The sequence below is a fragment of the Dermacentor silvarum genome, chromosome 2 (genome assembly GCF_013339745.2).
Source record: "Dermacentor silvarum isolate Dsil-2018 chromosome 2, BIME_Dsil_1.4, whole genome shotgun sequence".
Classification (NCBI taxonomy): Eukaryota; Metazoa; Arthropoda; class Arachnida; order Ixodida; family Ixodidae; genus Dermacentor; species Dermacentor silvarum.
In genome coordinates, this window is record NC_051155.1 from 52334954 (window position 1) to 52359192 (window position 24239).

The 24239-nt window shown below is 49.2% G+C and overlaps 1 protein-coding gene across 1 annotated transcript; it reads left to right on the forward strand.

Annotated features, from left to right (window-relative positions):
- The first annotated feature begins 1663 nt into the window (after nucleotides 1–1663).
- Nucleotides 1664–23898, forward strand: LOC119440029 (facilitated trehalose transporter Tret1-2 homolog). Its single transcript, XM_037704975.1, has 3 exons — nucleotides 1664–1959; nucleotides 20075–20224; nucleotides 23550–23898. Exons 1-3 carry the CDS (start codon nucleotides 1664–1666, stop codon nucleotides 23896–23898), a joined length of 795 nt encoding a protein of 264 aa, XP_037560903.1.
- The last annotated feature ends 341 nt before the right edge of the window (nucleotides 23899–24239 follow it).

Sequence of the window (24239 nt, forward strand, 5' to 3'; positions counted from 1 at the left end):
GGCGCTGGGCCACGTTGAGCGACTGCATCGTTCGTCACACGGGCAGCAGCTGATTGACCGGTTTCGTTCCCTGCCCAACTCCGGCATGGGGCGCCGCGTCGTCGAGTTCGCCAGCCTTGTCGGCGCGGGACCGTCGTGTGCGTGGCTGCCGCCCCCTCCGCATCGCCGCCGCCGTCTAGACATTCGCATCACCGTGCCTGGGGTCCGGGGAAAGCGCAACACCGCCGCCTGCGCCCTGCGACAGGAGACGGCCGCGGTGATCGAGGAGCAGCTCGCCGGCCGCGTGCTGGTGTACACTGACGGCTCTGTGCTCCGGGACGGCGCGGCTTCGGCGGCGTGCGTTGCCCCCGAGCTCTCGGCGCAGTTCCAGTGCCGTGTCCTGTGTGCTGTGTCGTCGACGCATGCCGAGCTGGCCGCCATTGACCTGGCTGCCGAGCTGCTGCTCCAGCTTCCTGTTCAGCGAGCGGCCGTCCTGACGGACTCACGAGCGGCGCTCTCCATTCTGGCCGGAGAAGATCACGGCCCCACGCTCGCTCGCCGGCTCCGGTGCAAGCTTGACGGCGTTTGCGAGCGGGGATGCGACCTCGTGTTCCAGTGGGTGCCTTCTCACATTGGCCTGCAGGGAAACGAGGAAGCAGACCGGCTCGCAAAGGAGGCCCATTCCTCGTCGGTCCCGTTGTCGCGGTTCGTGACGCGGTTTGACGTCGCCCGCCACTCCGTGGCCGGCTATGTGAGGACGCAGCACCCCGACCCTCGCGTCGCCGGCGGCATTCCCCCCAGGTTGCTGCCCCGCAGAGGCCTGAGCCGGCGAGACCGCGCTCTCATCCTGCGACTCCGCATCGGCTGCGCCCGGACGGCCGAAAGGTTGCATCGGCTGACGGGTGAGGGCTCGCCGTCCTGTGGGGAGTGCGCCGACGTCGAGACGGTTGAGCACGCCCTCCTCCAGTGCCCCGCGCGTGCATCGGAGCGCGACGCACTTGTCGCGGCATACCATCGCCTCGGGTTGCCCGCGGATACCACACGGCAACTCCTGTTCCCAGCCACACACCCCTCCATTGCCAGACACGCCTTCGCGTCGTTACTTGTTTTCTTGGAGGATGCCGACCTGCGCTCTCGGCTGTGAGTCGAGCCGCCTTCACCTCCTGGCCTTGCTGCTCGTTTTTTTTTTCTCTCTCTCTCTTCTCCCCTCTACCCCACTTTCTCACTAGCCTGTCACTATATGTCCCTCACCCCCTTCCCTGTACAGCGCTGTTGAGGTGCCCTCCCCCGAGAGGCAGTTACGGCGCTGTACTTTTCTCTTCTCTTCCTTTTAAAATCACTCACACACACACACACAACCTTCCTACCTACTGCGAAACAATGAGACAAGGAATGCTTCGCATAAAAAAAAAGAAAACCAAGCAAACGAAATGCAGCAGATCCAACAAGTTGGAATCTAGACACAGCGGAGCTTTCTGTGACTGTATAAAGAGTCGAAACACGAGTACACGCATGGCGCGAGTACTCCGCTGTGATTGGTTGGCCTATTCGGCAAGAGAACAGCCAGGCCGCAGCACTCATGGTAACTAAACCGGACGAGGTTCGCAAAGAATAGCTTCGCCTTTAATACACACAGAGGTTGTGCTGCTTTCTACAGCTGAGGGCGTTGCCGATGCGTCGTGGCATGCAGGTGGCCATAAGCGCAGGAGTGCTGAGTGCGTACACCTTGGCGGGTTTCGCCTGGGAGCAACAGGCGGCTGGTTGCGCGATGGCCTCAATGCCCATGCTGGCGCTGCAGCGCTACGTGATCGAGAATCCGCGGTGGCTGATGTCCAAGGGTCTCATACTGAACGCCGACACAGCCGTGATGCGTCTGTACGGCGTCGACCCTCCAGCCGACTTCCGTCAGCGCAAGGCAGAAGGCGTCCAGGAGCAGCAGATGGGCCCCACTTCATACCGCTTGTGGCCCACGCACGCGAGGTAAGCCTAGACTCGATTTAGACGTCTCACCCCTTTTACCGCTTATGCTCCTGACTGGTTGCATGGGGTCCTGCTACTGACCACGAAGGCTGCTGTTTCATTTTCTGGGCCCTGGTTGTCGCGCGCCGGTTGATGCTTTGGCATACGTTATGTACCGCTTATCTTAGCAAACATCTACAAGGATTCCACAGCTACCTTGGTTCTCCACAAGAAAAGTAGAAAGTTACCTATCAAGAAAGGGGTCAGGCAAGGAGACACAATCTCTCCAATGCTATTCACTGCATGCTTAGAAGAAGTATTCAAGCTCTTAGTCTGGGAAGGCTTAGGAGTGAGGATCAACGGCGAATATCTCAGCAACCTTCGGTTTGCAGATGACAGTGTCCTATTCAGCAACAATGGAGACGAATTACAACAAATGATTGAGGCCCTTAATCGAGAAAGTGTAAGAATTGGATTGAAGATGAATATGCAGACGACAAAGATAATATTCAATAGCCTGGCAAGGGAACAAGAATTCAGGATCGCCAGTCAGCCTCTAGAGTCTGTAATGGAGTACGTTTATCTAGGTCAATTACTCAAAGGGGACCCTGATAACGAGAAAGAAATTTACAGAAGAATAAAATTGGGTTGGAGTGCATACGGCAGGCGTTACCAAATCCTGACTGGGAGCTTACCACTGTCGTTGAAAAGAAAAGCGTACAATCATTGCATTCTACCGGTGCTAACATATGGGGCAGAAACTTGGAAGTTAACAAAGAAGCTCGAGAACAAGTTAAGGACCGCACAAAAAGCGATGGAACGAAAAATTTTAGGACTAACGTTGAGAGACAGGAAGAGAGCGGTGTGGATCAGAGAACAAACGGGGATAGCCGATATTCTAGTTGACATTAAGCGGAAGAAATGGAGCTGGGCAGGCCATGTAATGCGTAGGATGGATAACCGTTGGACAATTAGGGTTACAGAATGGATACCAAGAGAAGGGAAGCGCAGTCGAGGTCGGCAGAAAACCAGATGGGATGATGAAGTTAGGAAATTTGCAGGGGCAAGTTGGAATACGCTAGCACAAGACAGGGATAATTGGAGATCGCAGGGAGAGGCCTTCGTCCTGCAGTGGACATAAAATATAGGCTGCTGCTGCTGCTGCTGCTGCTGCTGCTGCTGCTGCTGCTGATGATGATGATGATGATGTACCGCTAGTTTTAAAACATGCTTCGGAGCTCTGAAATTTGACGTCTCTCAATGACCATCCGCTGCTTTCGCACGTTAGATGCCCTAGGTATTAGTCATTATCTATTTTTCTCAATGCTAGTCTACTTTTGGGGCTGCATGAGTTTGGAGCTCTACACACAGTATTTACGTATAGTGAACAACTTAACAAGCAGACTTTCCGGTGTAGTGTTAATTATTTATTTTTCTATATATTTATTTATTTATTCAGCTCACCCTCAGGGGACGTAAGGGCGTAACAGAGGGAGTGGGTATACAATAAACAAACAAAAATGCATAGGTTCAAATAATCAGTTGAGGGCGTTATACAATAGGTTTTAGTTTATATATATATATATATATATATATATATATATGTATGTATATATTTGACGTTATACAATACGTAAAATACAACCTCCTTAAATAATTAGTTTCAGAATTTAAAGCGATAAACTCAAAATATAAACAATTATTGCCGTCTTGAAAGAGGATGCGTCATCGATACAGGCGGTGAGGGGAGGAAGGCGGTTCTACTCTGCACTGGTCTTTGGCAGAAATAAATGTTAGAAAACATTTGTCCGACAGAAAGGAATGAACACTTTCAATAGATGATCAAGACACGATGACATCTACGAAGGTTCTGAAATGAATTCTTCTTTAAGTGAGCAATTTTGGTAAAGGATTCTGCGAAAAAACCGCAATGACAAATCGTCCTTTAATAAAGCTAAGGTCTGATTTCATTAAAAAACGCAAGCTTTAATGGAATAACTTCAAAGGATGAAACGAGCTGACCTCTTCTGAACTGGCTCGATGATATTTACTAATGCTATTTGAAAAGGGTGCCAGACTGATGACACATACTCTAGCTTGGGTCTAATTAGTGTTTTGTAGAGCCGTAATATTAAATGGGGTGGGGCATTATGGAAATTCCTTCGTATGTAGCCAAGGGATCTGTTTGCAATGTTAAGGATGTGTTAAATGGACGCATGCTAGGAACGGTTGTTGTTTATTTGGATACCTCACAGGTTCCAGGGTCTGCAAAATTGTGTGAGGGGGGAGGGGGTGGTGTTACAGCACTAACCAAGCGCAAGTAAATCGTACAAGCCATAGTAAAATTCATTAGTTTTGAATGGGAAAAATGTATCCTGAATGAATAATAAAGACGGCGAAAGAAAAGTCGAACGATACACGCGAGAACATAAACGTGTATGCGTAAGTATACACATATTCACAAGCAAAACACATATACTATATAAAAGAATAGAATACAAGCTGAAAACAAAGTTTATAAAATGAAAAAAAAAGTTTCAGTACAGGAAGAAGGTAGGAACAATTCACTGGATCGATATACGAGAAGGCTATTAAGAAAGGTATAAATTTGGCTCAGTGGTGGCGTGGAGCAGACGTAGAACAACCGGCTTCTAATCTGAAGGTCGTAAGCTGGAATTCTCCTCCAGTCCACTACATTTTCAGGCATGGAGTGGCGCCTGACACCGGCAAGAAATATATATATATATATATATATATATATATATATATATATATATATATATATATTGTGATGAAGAAGACGTACAACATGCTCTGCAGATGATACACACCACCAACAGTAGCAGCATACTAGTCCAGGTGCAACCAAATTAGGAAGGCCCACTAAGCTTCAACAAGGTCACTCCCTCACCAGCACAGGCATTGGCATCCCTGGTGCAGTATTCGGCCACTACTTTCCTGATGACTCCTACAAATAACCCATGGCCCTCAGTCCCCAGCAGCTGCGCAGCACCTGAACAAGGCGGCGGTCAGACCCGCGACGCGGCAGAGGGTGTAAAGAATCTCTAGGTCCGGACAGGCCACCACTGGAAACTGAACCTGGCAACACTCAACACGCGCTCCCTATTGAGTAAGGCTAGCTTAGCAGGGCTATTTGAAGTATTATCAGGCATTGCCAGAAATATTATTGGCCTTAGTGAGGTCAGAAGAACTGATTAGGCTTATACAGTGCTGACCAACGGCCACGTCCTCTGCTACAGAGGTCTTCCAGATAAGTGAGACTTCGAAGTAGGACTTCTAGTTCATAAGGACATAGCGGCAAAATTGATGAATTCTACAGCATTAATGAGAGGGTAGCAGTCATCGTAATAATGTTGAATACGAGGTATAGAATGAAGGTAGCAGAAGCCTACGCCCCAACCTCCAGTCACGATGATGAAGAAATGGAACAGTTTTATGAAGATGATGAATTAGCAATGAGAAATGTGCAAAGTCAGTACTGTCGTCATGGGTGACTTCAATGCCAAAGTGGGGGAAAAGCAGGCTGGTGAGCAAGCAATTGGCAACTACGGCATCGATTCTAGGAACACTAGAGGAGAGATGTTGGTAGAATTCGCGGAAAGGAATAGGCTCCCAATAATGACTACCTTCTTCAGGAAGCGCAGCAACAGGAAGTGGACCTGGAAAAGCCGTAATGGAGAAACAAGGAATGAAATAGATTTCATACTCTCTGCCAATCCACGCATAGTGCAGGATGTAGAAGTGTTAGGTCGGGTAAAGTGCAGGAACCATAGGTTAGTGCGGTCTGAGAGAGAAAGAATAAAATTAGTCAAGAAGAAACTGGCCAACTTAGACGCAGTAAGGGTAAAAGCAGACCAATTCAGGCTCGTGCTCGCAAACGAATATGCAGCTTTAGAACTGGAGGATGAAGACAATATTGCCACCTGTAGGTAGTGGGTCAAGGCCAAGAGTGGGTAGAGGCCAAGAGAACAAAGAAGACCGCGCGTTCCTTCCCTGCTCGAGCCAGCCCCGATGGTCGCGTCTTCCAAGAGCCAGCTGCTCTACGGGTTAATAAACCTTCACGACTACTACTCGAGGCTTGTGACAAACTGGTGGAGGTGCTGGGTAAGCATCCTTACGGGATGTTGCAGACTGATCCAAAGATCCGCTCTACGAATCCAGTGCCTGAAGACACTCCCGTCCATCGGGCCAGCCGCAGGATCAGGGGACTGTCCCCAGAAGCCGTCGACGCTACATTTCCCACCACATCAACAGGTATGACCAGCGCTTCCCTTCAAACCGCCCCAACCGGTAGGGGAAGCACGATGTCGAACCGGAACACACTTGAGAGGCCACGGGTGCCGAAGACGTTTCATGGCACAGTGCTCGAAGACGTCGAAGACTGGATGGTGGACTTCGAGAGCGTGGCCTCCGTGAACAAATGGAACGACACGGAAAAACTCAGACACGTCTACTTCTACCTGGAGTATGGCGCGCGTACGTGGTTTCAGAACCGCGAGGAGCAACTGACGTCGTGGCGCGAGTTTTGTCGTCAGCTTTTGAAAACCTACACCAGTGCTGATTGCCACGAACGAGCGGAACGAGCGATTCAGACCCGGGTACAGTTGCCAAACGAAACTGTGACCACGTACGTCGAAGACATGACGCACCTCTTCCGACGAGCGGATCCAAGAATGACGGAGGAGAAGGAGTTACGTCATCTGATGCGCGGGGTGAAGGAGCAACTCTTCGCTGGCCTCATACGCAGCCATCCGAAGACGGTCGCGGAGTTCTTGTCCGAGGCCGTGACCATGGAAAAAGATGCTTCTGCATAGCTCGAACCTGTATGAGCGGCAAGTGAACAGCATGTCTGCTGCTGACATTCTCACGGCCATAGGAAGCAACGGTGACTGTCTGCGAGAACTCATCCGCTCTGTAGTGCGTGAAGAGTTGCAAAAGGCCGCCGTAACACCGCACCCTACGGTAAGCTCCATAGCAAGCATTATCAAGGACGAACTGTACCAGGCGCTCCATGACACCTTGCCTCCTGATAACGCTGCGGCAGCACCTCCTGAATACCCCCGTGCGACCTACGCGGAAGCCCTGAAGCGCCCTGCTTCCTCTCCGTCTCTGTTCGTTCGTGCTCCTCCTACGGTGGCAGTTCAGTCGGCGCAGCCGATATCGTACTACGACGCTGGGTACACGCCGCCGCCCGTTGTTCATGCCGCTACATTTGCCCATCGTTCGGAGCAAGTGGTTCACTACGTCGACGACAGACGCCCGCCCCCTCGGAAGTTGGATGTTTGGCGCACACCCGATCATCGGCCTCTGTGCTTCCACTGCGGTGAAGCTGACTACTTGTGCCGCCAGTGCCCATACCGGCGCCTTGGGATTTGCGGCTTTCCGCATGCTCGCCACCGCCCCGGTACGGCCAGCGACCCCGGGACATTCAGGAATACCTGTCTCAGCAGCGTTTGCCGCCGCCTGCCAGGCGGCAGTCGCGATCGCCGTCTCCGAGACGATTTTCACATCCGCCCCGGCGGTATTCTCCTGACGGGTCGACCAGTCCCCGCCGGGAAAACTAACTGAGCCGATCTTTGGGGGCGAGGTCGCTGACGGTCGAAGCGCTGAAGACCTCCGACGGACGCAGTTACGGAAAGATACCGATCCGACATCACCTACAGCTGAACGGGACGACCGGCTTTCGCTCGATATACCAGTGACTATTGACGGTTACGTCGTTAGTGCTTTAGTGGACACCGGCGCAGACTACACGATACTAAGCGGGAAAATAGCAACGCAGCTGAAGAAAATGATCACGCCCTGGCATAACTCGCAGATTCGGACGGCTGGCGGCCACGTCGTTACTCCCCTGGGCGCCTGCACTACTAGAGTGGAGATTCAAGGACCTACATTCGTAGCGAGTTGCCTTGTCTTACGCGAATGCTCCCGCGACGTCATTCTTGGAGTTGACTTCCTGCAGGAGTACGGGGCGATTATTGATCTGCAAGAGCGTCGTATCACGTTCTCTGCCTAACGAGCAATCGATGTGCAAGACGGCCAACGGCGCGACGACGTACTTCGTGTTTCTGCAGACAGTGTAACGCTTCCTCCACGAGCCAGTGTCCTCGCCGACGTCACATGTTGTGGCTTACGCAATGGCGAAGCGGTGGCTGAAACTAACTTGGAGCACCTACTGAAGCAAGGTGTTTGCGTGGCTCGAAGTGTTATACAGATTCGTGCTGGTCATTCGCAATTGCTTGTTACCAACTTTAGCTACGAGCACCGACACCTGTTCCGCGCCACTTCGTTAGCGTTTGCAGACGCAGTAGCAAACGTTAACAACTGTTTCACGTCAGAAGTAGTGGACACAGCAGACACGTCTCTGGGCCATCTCGACATGAGTTCTGAACTGTCCAACGATAGCCAGACAGCACTGCCCAAGCTCTTGCTTGAATTCAGGACCTTCGCACATTCTTCCAAGGTACGCCAGACTAACGTTACTAAAAAGGACGTGTACCCGCTGCCGCCTATCGACGACTCCTTAGGTATACTGCGGCGTGCCCACTATTTTTCTTCACTCGATTTAAATAGCGGATACTGCAAATCGAGGTAGAAGAACGCGACCGCGAGAAAACAGCCTTTGTGACTCCAGATGGTCTCTATGAATTTCGAGTGCTTCCTTTTCGCTTGTGTTCAGCCCCGGCTACTTTCCAGCGAATGATAGACACTGTCCTTACTGGACTGAAGTGGCAGGCCTGTCTTGTGTACCTGGATGATGTGGTCATCTTCTCTAAAACGTTCGAGCCGCATCTTCACCGCCTACGGAGTGTGCTAGAAGCCATCCGATCAGCAGACCTCACACTTAAGCCCCAAAAATACCACTTTGGTTATGAAGAGCTCAAGTGCCTTGGACATGTAGTAAGTGCCAAAGGGGTCTGACCCGATCCAGACAAGCTTGCCGCTGTGGCCGCGTTTCCAGCTCCTGCCGATAAGAAGGCTGTCCGACGCTTCTTGGGTTTGTGCGCCTACTATCGCCGGTTTAATAAAGGCTTCTTGAAGATAGCGGAACCCCTGACTCGCCTTACAAGGGACGATACGCCATTTGTGTGGTATAATGAGCAACAGGAGGCTTTTGCTGAATTACGACAGCGCCTGCAGTCAGCACCCGTTCTTGCATATTTTGATGATGACGGTGATACTGAGGTGCATACCGACGCCAGTAGTATTGGCCTTGGCGCCGTGCTCGTCCAGCTCCAAGATGGAGTGGAAAGTATGCCAGCCGCTCCCTGTCCCATGCCGAGGCGAATTATTCGACTACGGAGAAAGAGTGCCTCGCGGTCGTGTGGGCGATCATCAAGTTTCGCCCCTATCTCTATGGTCGTCCCTTCAAGGTAGTGACGGACCACCATGCCCTCTGTTGGTTGGCTGCATGCGCGACTCTTCAGGACGACTGGCACGGTGGAGCTTGCGGCTACAGGAATTTGACATCACCATCGTTTATAAGTCTGGCCGTAAGCATGAAGACGCTGACACGCTGTCCCGCGCACCCATTGATCCTGCCAGTCAGGAAACAGAGAATGATGACGGCTTCCTGGGCGCCATTAGTTCGTCGGACTTGAGCAGACGGCAGCGTGATGACGCTGAGATTCAACCAATCATCAATCATTTAGAGGGCCGCGACAAAACCATACCACGCCATTTGTCCCGCTCGCTGACGTCCTTCTGTCTGCGAGACAACGTGCTGTATAAGAAGAATACTCGTCCGACCAGCTGTGCTTACCTCCTGGTGGTTCCAAGGGACATGCGTGATGACGTACTCTTCACTTGCCATGACGAACCGACGTCTGGTCATTTAGGCTTTTCACGAACACTAGACACCATCCGTTAAACCGGCTGGCTTACTCCAGCCAATTGAAGCACCTCACACGCCTTTCGACCAAGTCGGCATGGACATTCTCGGACCGTTTCCTCTGTCTGCCGACGGCAACAAATGGGTGATCGTCGCGACTGATTATTTAACACGCTATGCTGAAACGCAGGCGATCCCACGAGCCACGGCCTCGGAGGTAGCGCAATTCTTCATGCGCCACATCGTCTTGCGTCACGGTGTTCCCTCCACTGTAATAACAGACAGAGGGACAGCATTCCCAGCGCAGCTTATGGACGAAGTTTTTGAATTAAGGAACACCAAGCATCGCAAGACGACCGCGTACCATCCGCAGACCAACGGACTTAACGAGCGACTGAATAAGACGGTCACAGACATGCTCGCAATGTACGTCGACGTCCAACCCAAAACATGGGATTGAATCTTGCCTTACGTGACCTTCGCGTATAACACCACCGTGCAAGAGACGACGCGTTTCATGCCCTTTCGCCTTCTCTACGGTCGCGAAGTCCAGACGATGCTCGACGCTATGCTGCCGTGTAGAGACGCTGACCTATTGACAACTGACGCCAAGGAATTTGCAGAGCGTGCTGAGGAAGCTCGACAGCTCGTGCGACTGCATATCGGCCAGCATCAGCAGGCAGACTCACGACGCTACAACATCCGCCACAGGGACGTGTCCTACAACCCCGGGGACCATTTTTGGGTGTGGACCCCCGTTCGCCTTCGTGGCCTCTGTGAAAAGCTGCTGAGCCGGTATTTCGGTCCGTATAAAGTGCTCCGCCGCGTCAGTGACGTAAACTACGAAGCTGTTCCGGACACAACATCGCAGACACGGAGTAGGACACAAAGACAACCGAGCTCAGACATAGTTCATGTTGTGCGCATGAAGCCGTACATTGCGCGTCTGTAACTTTTTTTTTTGTTTTCGTTTTTTTTCTCATTCCCTTCTTTGTTTCTACTTTTAATTTATCTTCGGGAGCTTGTTTGTTCATTCATTGACTGTGTCGGCGTGAAGTTTACTTTTTTGTGTACTTTGGCTTTGCCTGCCTTCTTCTTCGTCTTCTACACCCATTTTTTTAGCATCGAGGCGATGCTTTTGGTCGGAAGGGGGGATATTGCCACCTGCAGGTAGTGTGTCGAGGGCAAGAGTGGGTCGAGCCTAAGAGAACAAAGAAGACCGCGCGCTCCTTCCCTGCTCGAGCCAGCCCCGACGGTCGCGTCTCTCAAGAGCCAGCTGCTCTACGGGTTATTAAACCTTCACGACTACTTCTCGAGGCTCGTGACAATATAGAGGTCATGAATTAAACCATAACTAGGCTGATCTCAGAAGCAGCAATTGAAGTGGCAGGTAAGGCACCAAGGCAACCAGTAGGTAAGCTCTCCCAAGTAACAAAGGACCTAATAAAGAAACGGCAAGACATGAAAGTGTCAAACTCGAGAGGTCAAATAGAATTCGCTGAACTGTCAAATCTGATCAACAAGACGAAAGTAGGGGGTATTCGAAATTATAACGTGGAAAAGATTGAGGATGTAGTAAAATATGGACACCGCATGAAATGAGAAGAAAACATGGCATAAGACAAGGCAAAATGTAAGCATTGAAAGATGAGCAGGGTAATATCATCAGCAATTTTGATGACATAGTAAAAGCAGCGGAAGAATTCTATACTGACCTCTACAGTGCCCAGAGCAGCCAAGGTACTTTCATTCGAAGTAGTGATGAATAGCATACAGAGGCTCCTTCTATAACTAGCGATGCAGTTAGAAGGGCCCTGAAAGACCTGACCAGTGGAAAAGCTGCTGGAGAAGGTGGAATGACAGTCGATTTATTTAAAGATTGAGGAGATATGCTTGAAAGCTTGCGGCCCTTTTTATGTTTTATTTTATTTATTTAGGCATACTGTTGGCCCGGAGGCCGTTACAGGGGTGGGGTACAGCACAGAAAGAAATACAAATATAATAACATAATGTACATTATACACAATGCACGCAAATTGCACATCAAATACTGTCGTTTTGAGCATACATACATAAAACATTCATTATACGCAATGCCTCACTATTTCAAGTTTACCAGGAAGCCGGAAGAACGCCAACATTATACTCATCCATAAGAAGGAAGGCGTTAAATAATTGAAGAATTACAGACCCATTAGCTTGCTTTCAGTATTGCATAAAATATTCACCAATGTAATTTCCAACAGAATCAGGGCTACACTTCACTTCAGTCAACCGAGAGAATAGGCTGGCTTCAGGAAAGGATATTCTACGATGGATTATGCCCATGTCATCAATCAGGTAATCGAGAAATCTGCGGAGTACAGTCGATATCTATATATGGCTTTCAAAGATTATGAAAAAGCATTTGGTTCAGTAGAGATACCGGCAGTCATAAAGGCATTGCTTAATCAAGGAATACAGGAGGCATAGGTGAATAACTTGGCAAATATCTACAAGGATTTCACAGAAACCTTGGTTCTCCACAAGAAAAGTAGAAAGATAGCTATCAAGAAAGTGGTCAGGAAGGGAAACACAATCTCTCCAATGCTATTCACTGCATGCTTAGAAGAAGTATTCAAGCTCATAGAATGTGAAGGCTTAGAAGTGAGGATCAATGGCAAATATCTCAGAAACCTTCGGTTTGCAGATGACATTGTCCTATTCAGCAACCATGGGGACGAATTACAGCAAATGATCGAGGACCTTAACCGAGAAAGTGTAAGAGAGGGGTTGAAGATTAACGTGCAGAATACAAAGATAATGGGCAATAGCCTGGCAAGGGAACAAGAAGTCATGATCGCCCGTCAGCCTCTAGAGTCTGCAAAGGGTACATTTATCTAGGTCAATTACTCACAGGGGACCATGATCATGAGAAAGAAATTTATAGAGGAATAAAATTGGGCTGGATTACATATGGCAGGCATTACCAAATACTGACTGGGAGATTACCAGTGTCGCTTAAAAGAAAAGTGTACAATCATTGCATTTTACCGGTGCTAACATATTGCCACGTTTAATGAATAGGCTAGTTCTAAAAGAGGTCGTTAAGGTAAGTCCGAGTCGCCAAAGGGGCAGCGCAGCACCAATAAAAGACCAAGGTGCTAGCTCGTGAACAAGACTGTCCTCGTCTTCTGGGAGCAAGTGGCACAAGCGCGTGGCATTACCCCTCCTCCCCGAAGAGCATCGACTCGATGCTAAACAAAACATTGACGGGCAGAAAGACTTGTCCTAGACGTACGGTAGTACCTCGTCCCACGTCTTATGCTGCACATCGACAGCATGTCGGTCAATGTGTTGTTAAGCCTTTCGGTGAAGCCATTTGCTTGAGGGTGATAGGCAGTCGCCTTTCGGTGCGTGGTGTAACTCAGCTGAAAAACTTCTTCAAGCAGCCTTGCCGTATATAAACGCAGCTCTTCGATCTGTGGCGCCACAGAATGGGGCGCCATAATGTAGTACGATGTTCTGTACGAAAAACTGTGTAACCTCAGAAGTTGTGCCTTTAGGAAGAGCCTTTGTTTCAGCATAGCGGGTCAAATAGTCTATGGCGATGATTATCCACTTGTTTCCGGAAGTAGACACGGAAACGGGCCCAGGAGGTCCATTCCGACTTGATCGAAGGGCCCTCGAGGCGGCTTGATAGGATTCAGCAATCCCGCAGGCTGCACATTCGGCGACTTTCGGCGTTGGCATTCATGGCAGGCTTGGACGTATCGCTTAAAGCAAGTGGCGAGTTGCGGCCAGTAGTACGATTTCCGTACCCTGGCAAAGGTTCGAGTGAAACCCAAGTGGCCACACGCAGGCTCGTCGTGGCATGCGAACAAGATTTCGTCACGAAGGTCTCCGGGTACGACCAAAAGATAGGTGTTGTTGCTGGCAGCAGAATTCTTGTATAGGACATACATAATAAACACAACGACGACATACCGCGAGCAATTTGCGGAGGCAGAGTGACGTTGCGGACTTCTAGATGTTCAGTCATAGGGTGCAATTCACAGTCTGCTCGCTGCCGTGTCGATACATCCGCCCCGATTACGGCGCCGAGAAAAGCGCTGTCGTCTTCGATGTGTTGATCGGTAGGTTCAACAGGTGCGCGCCACAATGTGTCGGCATCGTCGTGTGTGCGGCCTGACTTGTACACGATGGTCACGTCGCATTCCTGCAGGCGCAGGCTCTACCATGCCAGTCGTCCAGAAGGGTCTCTTAGGTTTGCCAGCCAGCATAAGGAGTGATGATCCGTCAGGACCTTGAATGTTCGGACATAGAGGTAAGGTCAAAACTTGGCAAATGCCCATACGACGGCAAGACACTCTTTCTCCGTGGTAGTGTAATTGAACTCGGGTCGGGATAGGGTGCGACTGGCGTAAGCTACGACTCTTTCGTCGTTCTCCTGCCGCTGTACGAGTACCGCACCCAGACCGACGTTACTGGCGTCGGTCTGAATTTCTGTTACGGCGTCCTCGTCGAAATGTCCAAGAACTGGGGCGATGCCAGGCGATGTCAAAGCTCGGCGAAAGCTGCGTCTTGTTCAGAGCAACAGATGAACGGCGTGTCGTCTCTATTGAGACGAGTAAGTGGTGCAGCAATTTTAGAGAAATTGCGTATAAAGCGCCGATAGTATGCGCAATCCCAGGGAGCGTCGAACGTTTTTTTTTTGTCTGTAGGAGTCGGAAAATCAGCTACAGCGGCAGTTTTCTCGGGATCGGGACGGACGCCTTCCGCGCTCACAACATGCCCAAGAAACTTCAATTCTTCATAACCGAAGTGACATTTCTGAGGCTTTAACGTGAGGTTAGCCGATCGAATTGCCTCGAGCACTTGCCACAGTCGCTTAAGATGTCCGGAGAAGCTGCCTGAAAATACGACCACATCATCCAGGTAGACGAGACAGGTTGGCCATTTTTGGTCAGCTAGTACCGTGTCCATCATCCGTTGGAAGGTTGCAGAAGCAGAGCACAGCCCGAACGGAAGTACTTGGAACTCGTAAAGTCCATCCGGAGTGACAAAGGCTGTTTTTTCCTGGTCACGCTCATCTACCTCAAATTGCCCGTACCCACTTTTCAAGTCCAGGGAGCAAAAATACTTGGCTCGCCGCAGCCGGTCAAGAGAGTCATCTATGCGCGGCAACGGATAAACATCCTTCCTTGTGAGATTGTTGAGTTTTCTGTAAACAACACAGAAGCGGAGAGTGCCATCCTTTTTCTTTACCAGGACAACCGGTGACGACCACGGACTGTTTGAAGGCTGGATGATGCCATCTTCATCATCTCCTTGACTTGTCGTTGAATTTCTTCTCATTCTTTCTGCGAAACATGGTATGGCTGCTGGTGATTAGGACGTGCATCGTCGTAAGTAATTATCCTATGATGCCTGATTGGCGCCTGACTGACTTTCGATGATCGAGCAAAGCAGTCCTTGAATACACGTAACAATCCCCGCAGTGCCGCCTTATTCGACAGCTCGTTATTGATGTCGATATCTGGGACGCATTCTTCATCACTGTATATCTGGGATATCTGAGACGCATTCTTCAACCCAGGCTTCAGCGTAAGCGACTGCAGTGCCCCGGAAGAGGTGTCGGTGCTCATTTGTGGAATTGGTGATCAAGACGTCAGCTTGGCCATCCCTAACGTGAATTATTCCTCGAGCCACGCTAATTCCGAGGGTAAGTAGAAGGCAGACGTTGCACTCTGCGAGTACTTCGCCTTCACGTATGCCCTCGGACGTTACCGGAATCATGACACTAGCACGAGGTGGTACCGTGACGCTGTGGTCGGAAATTCGAAGAGCGGCTGTGCGGCGGCTGGCGTCTCGTGTCGTCGCTTTCTTTGTAGACAAAGAGATACAGCGTCGGCGGAGGTCGATGATGGCGCCATACTCTCGAAGAAAGTTTATTCCGAGTATTAATTCACGGGATCATTCTCGGAGAACAATGGAGCTGATCGGAAACGCAGAATTTTGAATTTGCACCCGAGAAGTGCAAAGACCAAGCGGTTTGACGACAGGTACGCCAGCTGTCCGTACGTGCGTCCCTGTCTAAGGCGTAACGACTTTCTTTAAACGGCTTGACAGTCTTCCGCTGATAATCGAATAGTTAGCGCCAGTGTGGATTAAGGCAGTAACCTTTCGACCGTAGATCAGCACAGGTATGTTCATGGAAAAGTCTCCAGCCTGGGACACTGGCGTCGTCAAGTCTCCGTTGGTCTGCGGTCGCTTCGATTGGAGGTCTTCGGCACGTCTAGTATCAGCGGCCTCGCCTCGAAAGGTCGCTGACATCAGTTTTCCAGGCGAGGGCTCGGAGATCGTCCTTGCGACATCCGCCTTGCACCTCCCGAATAGGATGGTCGGGGTGACGGCGATCGCGACTGGCGCCTTGATGACGGTGGCGCGCGCTCGGGTGGACATTGTCCGAAACGGGGTCGGAGTAAGTTGATAGGAAACCCCTGGAGTCCAAGGCTGTGGTACTGGCACTCTCGGTATAATAAATGGCCCGCCTCACCACAGTTGTAACAGAGCGGTCGTCGGTCGGACATGCGCCAAATGTCGGATTTATGCGCGGATGGCCGAGCCTCTCCAAAATAAGGAACCGCCTGCGCTGACTGAAGCGTCGCATACGGGGTGACGGCAGGTAGGGGCGCTGGTGCCGGGATATGGGGCTCCAACGCGTCGGCATAAGTCGCACGCTGGCAATTGCTCATGGTAGGAGGTGTCGCTGGCGACGGGGCGGTGAATCTTAAAACGTCAGCGTAGGTTGCGCGTCGAGACGGGGCGGTGAATCTTAAAACGTCAGCGTAGGTTGCGCGTCGAGGTACACTTGATGTTGTGAAGGCCTCAAGTGTTGGAGCGGCCTGAAGGACTGCTTCGTAACATGGTGCGCCGAGCGCATGCTGCACTTCGTCACGCACGATGCTAGCGATGAAGTTGGCTGAAGGCTGCTATGTCTGATGCAGCGCCGCTCGTCGCGCACTACCGCTCGGATAAACTCGCGGAGCGACTCGACGGCGATCGTGAGAGCTTCTAGGTCACTGGTAGCAGAGGAGAGGTTCACTTGGCGATCGTATTGGTGCGAGCGCGGGTGCAGGGCCTTCTCCATGGCGACGGCGTCAGTGAGAAACTCCCCAATCGTTTTGGGCGGACTACGAACGAGTCCACCAAAAAGCTGTTCTTTCACTCCACGCATCAAGTGACGCAGCTTTTTTGCCTTCCGACATGCTAGGGTCAGCTCGCCTGAAGAGACGTACCATGTCTTCCACGTACATAGCCACACTGTTGTTGGGTTTCTGAATGCGAGACGGGAGGGCCCATTCTGCTCGTTCTTGGCGATCGGAGCTGGCGTAGGTGTCCAAGAGACTGTGACAGAACTCACGCCATGTTGTCAGGACGCCTTCGCGGTTCTGGAAACACGTGCGAGCACCATCCAAAAGACAGAAATAAACGTTTTTGAGCTTCGCCTCGTCTGCCCATCCGTTGAACTCTGCTACGCGCTCGAAGTCCGCCAGCCAGTCTTCCACGTCTTCTAGAAGGTCGCCATGGAAGGGATTTGGCACACGCGGATTTTGCAGGGTGTAATGAGGAGGTACCGGAGGTACCGGAGTAGCCGTCGCAGGGTTAGTCGAGGTAGTAGCAGATGTAGCATCAATACCTGCCGACGTTGTCGTTCTCCTCTCAGGTAAAGACTCAAACTCAGGGGCCAATCCCTGGAATCACCGGCTTACGCGGTGTACTGGCGTGAGCTCCGGTATCGGTCTAACATGCCTGCTGCTGGGAGGGGTCTGTTGCATGGGTCGAGAGTACCCAGCACCTCCACCAGAAAAATATCACGTTTAATGAACAGGCGACTTCTAAAAGAGGCCGTTAAGGTAAGTCCGAGTCGCCAAAGGGGCAGTGCAGCACCGACAAAAGACCAAGGCGCTAGCTCGTGAACGACTGTCCTCGTCTTCTTCTGGGAGCAAGTGGCACAAGCGCGCGGCAATATGGGGCAGAAACTTGGAGGTTAACAAAGAAGCTCGAGAACAAGTTAAGGACCGCACAAAGAGCGATGGAATGAAAAATGGTCGGCATAACGTTAAGACACAGGAAGAGAGCGGTGTCGATCAGAGAGCAAACGGGGATATCCAATATTCTAAATGACATTATTAGAAAGAAAAATGGAACTGGGCAGGCCATGGAATGCTTCAAATGGATAACCGGGGGCTATTAGAGTTACAGAATGGGTGCCAAGTGAAGGGAAGCGCAGTCGAGGATGGCAGAAAAATGGGTGGAGTGATGAAATTAAGAAATTAACGGACGCAAGTTGCAATCAGCTAGCGCAAGACAGGGGTAATTGGAGATCACAGGCAGATGCCTTCGTCATGCAGTGGACATATAGTCTGATGATGATGAAATTTTGCTCATTTGTGAAAATATTTGGGTCACATATGTTAACAATACAATCAGAAAACCCGTTCCATATTTTAATCCCACAAGGCAAAGCAGAATTGGTAAACGCGTGTGTTCGGCCAGACGGACATTGTAAGCTTGTCCTAATATTTACATGGCCCGAGGAGCGATATGTTCTTGAAAGAGGCCGTGTGGTTTGACGGTGACTGTATACTATTTTGTGCAGAAGGCTGATTAAAGCAATATCCCCACGATACGGTAGGTGTGGAAGCGAAAGTGATTGCTTCATTTTGATTGTACTGGATAGTCGGTTCTTTTCATGGGCAATGACATGTGCAGCGCGATTCTGGACGGCTTCGTGGGATTTGATGGCAGGTGCGTATTCTAGCTGACAGCGCACAAAAGTCAATTTGGTAGGCGAGCTTCCGAGTAGTTGCAGGTGTGCTGTGAAGATTACGTTTGAGATAGCTTAATGTTTGCGATGCTTTGCTGTTATCTTTTCTGTGTGCACTGACCACGATAAATTCGGTGTGAAATGAATACCAAGATATTTGTAGCAATTTGTGGTCGAGAGGCGCATCCTTGTTAACGGAATTTGTGAAGAGGGAATTTGAGAGCTTGCGGCCAAAGGTCATGGTTTTGTATTTTTTGGTGTTCAAACTCATTTGTCATATCTCACACCGATGCGATATGTGGTCAAGGTCATGTTCAAGCGCATTACAGTCATGACCTGAATTAACTTTTCTGTACAACACAGTCATCTGCGAACAATCTGATTAAAAGAAGTTATGTTAAATTGAAAGTTATCATGCTGATTAGTCATTGCACGCTATGGGACGCAAGCGTCGGTGAATAGTTTAATAGATCTATTATTTACGGCAAGCAAGTCGTTTTATAAATTAACAATACTAACGGGCCCAAGATGAGCAATGAGGAACAACTGACTTTACGGCGCAGTGCGGGGATGCAGAATTGTGAGCTACTACGAATTCGATACGGTTTGCAAAGGAAATATTCTATCCATTTCAGAATATTAATGTCAATATTATTATTATTATTATTATTATTATTATTATTATTATTATTATTATTATAGTCTTCCTCATTTGCAAACCTGCTAATCTCAGGATGTGACGAAAGGATAAACGATAAAAACATATAGCACTTGAAACTGTATATCTGTAGCGCGAGAATGTAAATTTGCTCACATAAGTTTTCTGTTTAGGACATTAACTGGGTTCCAAAAGCCACCCTTAGGCGAATCTCTATATCTCCCATTGTGCCTTCTCTATTATTGCGATAGCAATTATATGGACACTCAAAAGCAGATTTCTGCCGTCGGCGTCGCCGTCGCCGTCGCCGTGAGGTTCCGTATGACGTCATTTGGAGATGAAATCGTCGCCGCGCGCCGAACGCTGTATGTGCGAGTGAAAGGGCGCGAGGGGCGCGTCTTTCACGGGGAGTGAACGCACGGCGGAGAACAAACGCGCGTTCTGTGCCGTGCTCGCTTAAGGGCTGCAGAAGTAGGCGTCTCTTTTCTCCTTTATAATCACCATATATGTAGAGCAAACGCGCATTCTTCAGACGCGCGAGAGGCCGTGGGGGAGGGGGAGGGAAGGGAGGCGACGTTTAGCTGCGGCACCAAGTGCCTATTTATATCAGAGGCTCCAGCAACAGTCACCAACGCCGCACGCATTTTGAGCTAACGCGGGCAAAACGCCGATGGCGTCGACAACAGTTCTGCGTGTTGTTGCTACCAAAGCCGCTCACCTTACTTCGTATGACATTGCTGTGTTGCTATCGCATTCATTGCTTCGCCCTTAGGGCGAAACTGTGACATTTTCTTTTTTTTTTCCACATCCACAGAATGGTGTCCGCGTGCCTTCTGCTGCACCTCCTTCAGAACATCTCAGGCGCCCAACTTTGCCTGCTGCGTGCTATTCAGGTGATGGGCAATGCGGTGGCAGAAATATCGCCGCAGCTACTGGCCGCAATGCTGGTTGCCGCGCACCTCGGGTGCGCCAGCTTAGCCGCTGCTTTTACGAAGGCCGCAAATCGACGCACTCTGCTTGCAGCGTCCGCCTTCCTGGCTGCAAGCGTTCTCATCATTTTCCGGCCCCTGGAGCACTTAGCTTTCACGTGAGCTCATTAGCCTGACTCTCGTAATTTCCAACATATTTTTGTTTTTTTTTTTCTGTTTCTTTTGAGTGAATATTTAAGAGGTGGTCGGGTTTTCAGCACATGTGGTGGTTTTTTGATGTCGCCTGCACACAGAGAGACATTGGGCCAATGGCACCCGAATGGCTAATGCTATATGATGACGAAACCCCTTTCAGGTTTCTTGCAGTATAGGCCTAAATTAATTTATTTATTCATTTGTTTATCTATCTATTTATTTGTTTGTTTATTGATGTATTTATTTATTTATTGTTTACCCTGCAGCTTCAAAGAATTAGAGCAGTTGAGTGGAACTGCATGTATAAATGGAAGACCTACGTAGACGTAGACTTGCAGCAAAATATCACTTCAAGAATTAAACACGAGTTCAACACAGAAATGCAAATTGACATTCTTACATATCCATCGAGAAACAACAAACATAAAAGGTGAAATTAATATAATAAGTTAACACGTATAATTTTAGAGAGTTAATAAATCACGGCTGAAAACCTCTGGTCACAGCTTAATTAGTGAGCCATGCAACGAAACGATGGATATTGTTCAAGAAAAACGATAACATTATATAGTTACACCTGCACGACATCTCTGGTATTTTGTGCTGATGGTCTCTACTGGCTAACACATATTTTGGTGGTCTAAAATATTTGCTTTTGTTAATTGTACTCAAGTTGTCGCAGATACAGTGCAAGATCTTTAGTCGATGACAGTGTCGCCTTCTCTGCTGAGGCTATAATCCAAGAGCGTCCTTTATTTTTGTTACACTGACCTTCCCAGAAAACGACTAGCAAATAAATGAAACTGCGCGATTTCTCAACCATTACAATTTCTTCATAATGTAATCTTGATGGGGGTGCCGCAAATCAGGAACATATTGCCAAATTAGGTCACACAAGTGACTGATAGATTACTGTCTCAAGATTCGTTGGAACCCTGCGGAATGTCGTACTGACGACGATCAAAATGATGCTAGCTCTTTAAATTATTTGAGTATGTGATTCCAAGAAGCTAGATCATCAGAAAGTACAACGCTTAAATACTTAATTTTGGACGCCTGCTTTAGTGGTATTATCAATTGCGTAGGTATCCTTACTTGTGTGGTAACGCCTCTGAAAACTGACATGATAATATAAATTACCATTCAATTAAGCTGCCAGAACTTACGCAAAATTTTATTATGATCCAGGACATTCTGAAGTGCTCTATTGTCATTGCTACCACATATTGTCCTGTACACTACGTAGTCACCCACAAACAACCTACCAGGTCATTTATAAAAATTAAAAATAGCAAAGGGCTGCTCCTTGGTGCTGCTCCTGCAAAAGACTGCTCCCTGTAGAACTCCAGAAGTTATTTCAACATCACATTTTTATACCGGCCACACGGCTTAAGCACATTATTATTATCTTGAAGAAGTTTAATAATCTTGTTGTCTATAAGTATATTGCTTCCCCATTTGATGTTTCTTCCCCATTTGAAACTGAGTCGTAGGCTTTTTTGAACTCTAGAAATATAGCGTCAATTACAAACATGTTTTCTGCTGAATTAGTGACGTCATATATAGTTCTGTGATTTCCATAAGAAACATCTTTGAGAAAACCATGTTTCTTCTTAAAAAAGAAGCCCTTGGTAACCAACAACTTGGACAACAACAAAGTCAAATAGGAAACAAAAAGGCGGACACCTGTCTTGCACAACCCCGTAAACTACTTATAGGCCGCATTTAAAATTATGTTTATTCGATACGTTTGTCTTTCAAAAACGCGTACATTGGTCAGGCTGGCCGATGTATTAGGAAGAGTTTAAAGGAGCATCATTATTCTTGAGTCTACCACGGGCAAGCAGTGGCGGGAAACGCAATGCTTCGCACAACACAACCAGGGAAGACAAGGCCGAAGAGGGCGGCGAGCTGGGCTTATCGTGAACACGCAATAAAAAGAACAAAGAAAAAAAAAAAGGTTCAATCGGGACAACTCGGGTGTCGGTCTCTTCTCTGTCGCTACAATACTGGTTCCGAAAACCCAGGAGAAAGCCGGCATTCTTCACACCGATACCTTACCGAGGATGGAGAAGTCCTTCGTGGTTCGGCTACCCGACTCACTTCCGTAGCAAAACTGTGAATGACGAAACGGACTTTTTATTGGGCGAACCTGCGCCCACAAAAGCAAGCTACACTCGAAGCACAACGATAGTGGTAACACAGTCGGCGATCGTCGAAATCTGATTAGCGGCGAAACGCGTCGGCTTTTGCACATGCGTCATCGAAGGTTCCAGAGTAATCTCTGGTGCCCACCTGTCTTCCAGAAAGTACTAGACAGTTCGCGTCGCTCATACAATCAGATTACATAGGCGTCGGTGAGAGCAGACAACGGATAGAAGCGTCGATAACGTTCTAGAATAACGTTCTAGAAACTTCCGATACATGCAGGAACGTCGGGCTGAGCGATTACGTTTATCATTTGTTGGCAGGTGAAAAGCGGTCATCGGGGGAAAAATAAACAAGTACACGTGTCAATATTGGGCCAATGACTACAACTATAAGAACTGGGGTGTTAAGAAAATATTACACTCGAAGGAGGGTGTATGGGCAAAAAAGCCGCAGTTTCGCCCTAAAGGCGAAGCATTGATTGCGACAGAACATTAGTGGACAGCTATACGGAATTAGGGTAGTAGTTTTATTTTCCGTATAAACTTGTAAAAATAGGCATACAATCTAAATTAACAGACCTGGTGTCACGTGCGCACAAGCAAACATGAACGCATCTCACTCGATGACCGCGGAAACTCGCTGTCAAAATGTTGTACTGAGTAAACGCGGCTGCTGCAGCCAGCGAATGGACCTTCGTACCACCGCTCGCATTAACCTGAACTAACCCGAGAAAACACAGCATAGGCTGGACTCTGTCCCCGCCGCAAATGGCTTTCAAGATACAGCGGTCCGAGGGGGCACGCGTGGGCGTAGAACGCGGCCCGTAAAAGCCCATATAATTGCAAGTGCCCATATAAGTGCAATCGCAATAAAAGCGTTTGGCGCACTTAAGCCTAGATGCCCTTTCACCGGAAGACGTTATCGACCGCCAACCATGAAGATCGTGTTCTGAGTGCTCGGTCACCTATAGAAAATCACATCCGCCTTGTAAATGCTCTTCGTCTCCTCACACAGCCACTGGTCGGTGCGTGAAGAGTCCAGCCCGACGAGCTGGGGTGCCGTGATCTCGGTTGGACTGCTGGTGCTGGCGTACTCAGTAGGCCTGTGCCACCTCCCAGCGTTGCTGACCGGCGAGATCATGCCTTCGAGGATACGTCTCCTGGGCTCCTCTGTCGTCTGGTCATCGCGCTGGCTCGTGGCCTTTCTGCTAATGCACTTCGACGTCGACGTGCTCGGCGCGTTCCAGCAAAGAGGACCACTGCTAGCGCTAAGCCTCACGATGGTAGTCGTCGCCACAACCGCCACATTGCTTATCCCCGAAACCGAAGGCCGAACGCTGACACAGATTAACACGGGCAGCTGACCAATCTACAAGCATAACTTTTCATATTGCTCATCAAATAATGGCAATTACTTGTTTTTATTTTAATTTGAGGCAATAACGTCTCCACTTTTCGTGACGTGCTTGATACAAAAATGTGCAAATTTCACTTCAAATAGACATTTATCTGAAAAGAAAGCTGGCTTGTCGAGTCGATGAGTTTTCCCGGTTTATTTTAGCGTGCGGGTCGGGCGTTCCTCTTATATTACAATGTATTCGTTTAATTTAGAGTCACGCTACTCTTTAAGGTTTCTTGTAATGGTGTATTTGTCTCTTATAGTAGCACTCACTGTTTTTAACGAGCGTGCTAAGGCACTGCATAA

Bases quoted from the DNA above. Each gene is read 5' to 3' on its own strand.
- LOC119440029 (XM_037704975.1), top strand. From the start codon at position 1,664: ATGCAGGTGGCCATAAGCGCAGGAGTGCTGAGTGCGTACACCTTGGCG. The intron at 1,960-20,074 runs GTAAGCCTAGAC...CCACATCCACAG, and splicing joins TTGTGGCCCACGCACGCGAG to AATGGTGTCCGCGTGCCTTC. The intron at 20,225-23,549 runs GTGCGCCAGCTT...CTCCTCACACAG, and splicing joins CTGGTTGCCGCGCACCTCGG to CCACTGGTCGGTGCGTGAAG.